Source organism: Rhopalosiphum maidis, chromosome 4 (genome assembly GCF_003676215.2).
Source record: "Rhopalosiphum maidis isolate BTI-1 chromosome 4, ASM367621v3, whole genome shotgun sequence".
In the NCBI taxonomy this organism is placed as follows: Eukaryota; Metazoa; Arthropoda; class Insecta; order Hemiptera; family Aphididae; genus Rhopalosiphum; species Rhopalosiphum maidis.
The window spans coordinates 29,781,422-29,788,182 of NC_040880.1; the positions used below are offsets into that span (position 1 = coordinate 29,781,422).

General features: G+C 27.4%; 1 protein-coding gene across 1 annotated transcript; it reads left to right on the plus strand.

Moving 5' to 3' along the window:
- The first annotated feature begins 206 nt into the window (after positions 1-206).
- Positions 207-6,761, plus strand: LOC113559466 (fizzy-related protein homolog). Its single transcript, XM_026965318.1, has 2 exons — positions 207-715; positions 4,946-6,761. Exon 2 carries the CDS (start codon positions 4,966-4,968, stop codon positions 6,565-6,567), a length of 1,602 nt encoding a protein of 533 aa, XP_026821119.1. The 5' UTR covers positions 207-715; positions 4,946-4,965; the 3' UTR covers positions 6,568-6,761.

The window sequence follows — 6,761 nt, forward strand, 5'->3', positions numbered from 1 at the left end:
CATGTCGTGTAACATGACGGAGAGGCGGCGACCGAACAAACTGATCCCCATTGGGCATCACGGCCCCGGCAGCGGTACGATTATTCTAAGATGTGGTTACACTGTGGCCAAAATTATATAAGTGAACGGAAAATCAATAGGTAGTGTGTACTCCAGTGACAATATAAAATAATGATACATGACGTACTACACTGCATCAATTCTGCCTATGACCGTCGTGTAATGAATGTTAATGTTGGACGTTTGATTTCCACTACCGTTACCGTCACCAGTCACCACTCACCACACTACCACCAGTCACCGCCGTTACCGTACACGAATTTTTATTGTTCGGTCGGCGAGTGGCGAAACGTTATCTGCGTATACCGATCGTCGATTTGTATTAAATTTATACGTTTTACGATCTCTGATCTCGGCGATTAGTATTTAGTATGTCGATCCGTCCTCTAGATCTAACTTGTCGTCCGTTGACGTCCGTTTGACGCGTTATCTGACATAGCCAAATTATACGTTACTAGTACCTTCCTAGATAGTCCACGTAGTATAAAATAAATAAATTAATCGTTACGTATTGTACGCGTCGATCGAACGGAAACGAAAAAAATGTTCCAGTGAGCCGACTCAATACTTCGACTTCCGATAACTGCTGAGGGACGACAAAGCGTCGACAACTGTCTTCGAAGCCTAATTAAAACTTTTGTTGCCATCGAGATCTGTGAGTAATTATTCAATAATAATAACTATAATATTATTAGTAATAATATGATCATCTTAAATTTCGTTAGTTATCGAATACTTCGTTTTTACCTACTTATATAATGATTTGTCAATTTCGACAAAAGGCTATTAGAAGATAATTATTATAAAGCATCACATCTGCGTTTGTGATACTATGGTTTGAGTTTATTTTATAAAATCCAAAATCAAACCAGTATATTAGTATATCAGTATATTGATATTATTTAGACACAAACTTATATTTAAACAATGGACTTAGATAAGCGTGCAATTAAATAGACATTGTTACCTTTTTAGTTGTCTAATTAAAAAATATAGGTACTTAGGTATCCACAACCCTTGTCAACATTTATTTTTACTATAGAAAAATGTATTTATAAAATTATTAGTGTAGACCCCTAAGTTTTATTTTTAAACATAATTCTGTTTGTACTAATACAGATTTGTTACTTCTTTATTTCAACTTACATTATTAGAAAATAATGTATTTCAATGGTATTGTTTCTATTGCACACTAATGACTAATTTTTGTGTTGGTTAACTGTTGCAAATTTACTTACCTCCTGCTGTCTGGCAACCCATTATTAATTATGAATCTCCCACAGTTATTTTATCATGGGTTCTTTTGTCCTCAGACTTAAATGTATTGTAAAATGTTGAGTATTTGTTACAATGTAGTACTGTTCTATAATAAATATATTAAATTATACAATTGGAATGTTTGAAGCTTGTTTCGTATAGTTTTTGAACAGTGTTATTATTTAAATTTGAAAATCGAATTTTCATTAAATAATTTTTAATTAATTATAAAGATAATATAAACATTCCAAATATTTTAATAGTTATTTTTTATCATAAATTCTCAAAGCTATTTAGGTACATTAATATATTATTTGAAACATTGACTACAACCTAAATACTCACGATATTTCTTTATTTTAACTTGAAAACACAATATTTTTTTGTATAGATATAGGTTATATAATAATATGTTAATTCTTTTTATTTTATTTTTCATTTATAATCTGTGAGAACTTTGTATACTATGTTTCAAATAAACATTTTTTTTTTTATAGTTAACCTATATATAGGTATTTAATTTAAATTAAATTAGTATAATCCTATCTACAGTGTTTAATACTATTGTAATAAGCAAGGCAATAAGTAATTAAGATAGCTACCTAAAAAAAAACTTATTCTATGATAAAAATTGCTTATATATTCATATTATACCTACTTAATATCTCTTATTTTAGATCAGTTAATATTTTTTTACTTAATTAATATACTATTTTAATTATCCCACTTTCAATTTTAAAAGATTATCTTTTTTTATTTAATTAAATTTGATTTTAAAGAAAAAAATGAGATTAAACTAGGTATCAATATTTTTAATCATTTTTAAATGTTGTAGGTATTGGAAAAACATATTGTCAATATTTATGTTTTTAATGACTTCACATATTTTTAATTAATTTTTTTTTCTAGTTTTCTCAAAAAATATTAGTGATATTTAAATGTTAAATCTTTGAATACCTAATTTGAGAGTTTTATTATATATTCGTTAATATAAATTTTAAAATTAAATAGAATAGTAATACTTAATGTACCTTAAGTTAATTAACTAATGATTTATATCAATTAAGGATTATTATAATTAGTAGGTAATTTTATTAAGAAGTTATTTTTTAAAGGGAACTTGAGTAATCTTGAACTAGTAGTTAGTTATGACTTAATTGATTATTAATAGGTTTACAGAATATTAAATTGAAATTTTATACTATTTATTACTGATCATTTTAATTACCCTAATATAAATTATTTTAAGTTACCTAATGTTGAATTAGGTAACTATATAAAAGTTAAATTTACTTAATAACACTAATTTAACAGGTTTTAAAATGTATATTTTTGTGTAGTATTCATTTTATTTTCATATTTAACTAATAAGTATTCATGTTCTTACTTAAATTTAGAATACTTATTTATTTAGATTAATTGAGAAAAATTAACCTTCTTTAATGTTATAATCAATTTAATGATGACGTGTAGATGTGTGATATTGAAATCTTGCTAATAGCCTTGATGTCAATGTATTGTATAATATATATAAGTAGATAATAATGTCTTTGGTAATTTAAAATAGAATCTAAATTGTCTGTTAGGTACCTTAGAATCAAACAACTTTTAAAAATATAATTCTCAATTTGGTGTTATTATTTAAATTAAATATAATATAATATATAAGTATTAATTAGGCCTATAATTTCTTTTTTTAAGAAATAAACAATAGTAATAATAATATAAACTACCTAAAATTATAATCTTTAGTTAAATTTAAACATGATATTTTTTCCATTTTGCTTATCTTGGAACTTCATGATTTATATAACATTATTAGTTATTTGAAGATGTACCTATACTGAGTGCGCTGAGAGAGCGCAAGTCGGCGGCAAAACTCGTTATAGTAGGCGCATCTCGGAGTACAACAAGTCCACTTTGTGGGATAAATTAGACCTCGAAACCACGGAGCGACTTCATTTGGATGCGCAGCTGACTTGCGCTCTCTCGGCGCATTCAGTATACTTTTTGTTATACTATTAAACCATTTTGTTGCTCATGCGTTATAAAACTAAAACTTGTTCTTATCATTAATTAAGTTTAGATGACACAGTCAGAAGAAATTAAAAAAAAAAGTTGATATTGAAACTAAATCTGACACATATGACATAGACATGAACAGTTAAATTAGGAAATATTTATTATTATCATAATTTCTTTAAATTTTATTTATAATTTAAAAAGCCAATCAAATAGCATAACATGTATATAATGTACATTTTGCAAAAAGCAAGAAAGGTTCATAGTGTATTTTTGTTTTTTTGTACTTAACCACTACACTACTTAAAAGAGAATAATCAGTCGGTTGACTGATTTTTGTCCATTTTTGAGTATCTCCCACCAAGGCACCAACAACTCTTATTATTTGGCAGTCCTCAAATAAAATAATGATAATATTACTAATAAGGAATATTAGTTGTAAACATTGTTTTCGGGAAACGTCATTTAGCAACGTTTAGTAAGGTGGGAGAAATTTGGCCTTGTCATTGCCAGAGTGGTTTAAAAGTTTTATTTACTTATTCAATCTATTGACTATTCTAATAGGTACCTTTTAATATGTAAAAGTATTCATCATAAATTCTGGAAATTCAAGGCATTTTTGATTTAATGATTAATACAGAATTTTCACAATTATGAAATAAGTATTTTTTTTCTTAAACATAGAAAAAATATTGATCTCTACAATTTTTAAGTTTTATTTCAAATTTTAAATTAAATTAAATTTTTTCTATTGTAGGCATGTTTTATTTAACAAACATGACTTGATTTTCACAATTTTAAAATAAAAAGGTTCTAGATTAAGCGATCTATGCTTTATAATCTGATAATAAGGATTTAATGTATAGGTTAGGTATTCATATTTTTTTTTAATTTTTTTTGTTTTATCTACTTAATATTTTTAATATTTCCCTCTACTTTTTTTGTAATGTTAAATCAATTAAAAAGGTAAACCAAGCAAAAGACTATAGTAGCAATTTTAAATTAACATTTGTAATTTTATATTTTTGACAACTAATACAATATAAAAAAAACTATGGATTATATTTCAGAAATACAATATTAACTATTCTTATAATATGTGAAGATAAAATAACTGGTTATATTTACTATTTGTTAATATTAAACCATCAAGTAAAATATAAAATATTTTGAAACAATGAGTTACATATAAAAAAAATGTCTTATTGTTTGTGTTATATATTATTTAAGATAATAATAAAAAAATAATAATAAATATATAAAAATATTTTTAGAATTTTTTCACTTCATATCTAAACTATAATATTTTGGCGATTATGAGACATCAATTTTTCTATTATAAAATATTGAAAAAATAGTGATAATAATAAAATTATGATTTTCTTTTTAAATTGAATGGTAATAGGTAAGGTAATTATTTTTCTTTAATAAGGTAAAATTAATTAATATATTTAGTAGTTGTTTGATATTTAACTTTTAAATGATTAGTCTTTTGTATGTTTTTATAAATACAAAATAAATGTAAAACTATATTAATAAAATAATTTATTTAAAACTTAATATTACATTTTTGGGAATTTATATGGTATTGGAATTTATTTGTTAGGCATATATAAACACATAGAAATGGATGAAGGAATGGATCCGACATTTGCAATGAGACTGAGGGCGCAGCTGTCCAGGAGTCCTGACTACGTTGTTTTGAAAAATCGTCAAATGCAAGTAGCTGCTGAATCCAAGTCACAATCTGTGGAGAAAGAAAATACATTATTGGGTTTTAAAAGACTTGAAGAAATGGAAGTTGATGATGATCCAAATCAATTAAAATCTTTTAAAAAGTTTAAAACTGATCAACCATGTTCATCTGTTCAAACTTATGATCAATTTAATGGTTTTCGAGCTGATCGATTTATACCTTATCGGGAGGCACATAACCTTGCTGCAAGGTTTAATATTATATCAGATATTAGATATGGTTTAGATTATGGTAAGAAAGATTTTCAAAGTGAAGCAGCTAACAAAGATAATGCTTACAAAGCCATTCTTCACAATGAATTGCTTGGATCTAGTGTTGGTGAAATAAGTATTCAAGATAAAAATCGTGATCGTTTAGCTACTAAACGAAACTTGTTCCAATACTATTCCTCTAGTCCTGAACAAGTTGATAATATTCAATCACGTGTTCCTTATTCTTTATCTCCACTTGGTTCCAAAAGTCAAGAAATTTTACGATCGCCACGTAAAATACCTCGAAAAATTTCTAGAGTACCATATAAAGTCCTTGATGCACCTGAACTGCAAGATGACTTTTATTTAAATTTAGTTGATTGGTCATCTTCAAACTTACTTGCTGTTGGGCTAGGAAGTTGTGTTTATTTATGGTCTGCAACTACAAGTAAAGTCACAAGGATTAGTGATTTGTCATCTGATGGTAATGTTGTTACTTCCGTAGCATGGAATGACAAAGGCAATTATTTAGCCTTTGGTACTCAAGAAGGATCTGTAGAAGTATGGGATATTGCTGCAGAAAAGCAAGTCAACAGTTTAACTGGACATGCGGGTAGAGTCGGTGCTATTGCATGGAATGGCGATGTTGTATCATCGGGAAGTCGAGATCGTAACATATTTTTAAGAGATATGAGAGGTCCAAGTTTATCCACATGTAGGAGATATGCTGGTCATCGTCAAGAAGTATGTGGACTAAAATGGTCTCCAGATAATAGATACTTAGCATCTGGAGGAAATGATAATAGACTATATGTATGGAATACACATGCATACACCCCACAATTGACATATCATCAACATACTGCTGCAGTAAAAGCAATTGCTTGGTCACCCCATCAAAGAGGTTTATTAACTAGTGGTGGAGGCACTGCTGATAAATGTATACGTTTTTGGAACACACTAACTGGACAACCAATGCAATGTATTGACACTGGATCACAAGTATGCAATCTTGCTTGGTCTAGAAATACTCAAGAGTTAGTTAGTACACACGGATATTCTCAAAATCAAATAGTTGTTTGGAAATATCCTTCGATGAGTCAAATTGCCAAACTCACAGGTCATACATTCAGGGTATTGTATTTGTCCATGTCCCCAGATGGAGAATCGATAGTAACAGGAGCTGGAGATGAGACATTAAGATTTTGGAATATATTTTCAAAAGCACGTTCACATAAAGAACCCAAGTCAAAACTAAATCTTTTTACAAACATTCGATAAGCTGTGTGTATTATTATAATTGATCCAAAAATTTAATCATGTCTTGATCTCTCTTTCTTATATATTTTATATTTTGTTTGCCTTTTAGCCATTTTTCAGTTTGTTACCCATTGAACAAACTTAACTATTTTTATTTTATTTTTAATTGTAAACAATTTAATTTTGTTTTGATTTTGCTTTTTCAATATTTTCTT

Coding starts and splice junctions, on each gene's coding strand:
- LOC113559466 (XM_026965318.1), top strand. CDS start 4,966: ATGGATGAAGGAATGGATCCGACATTTGCAATGAGACTGAGGGCGCAG.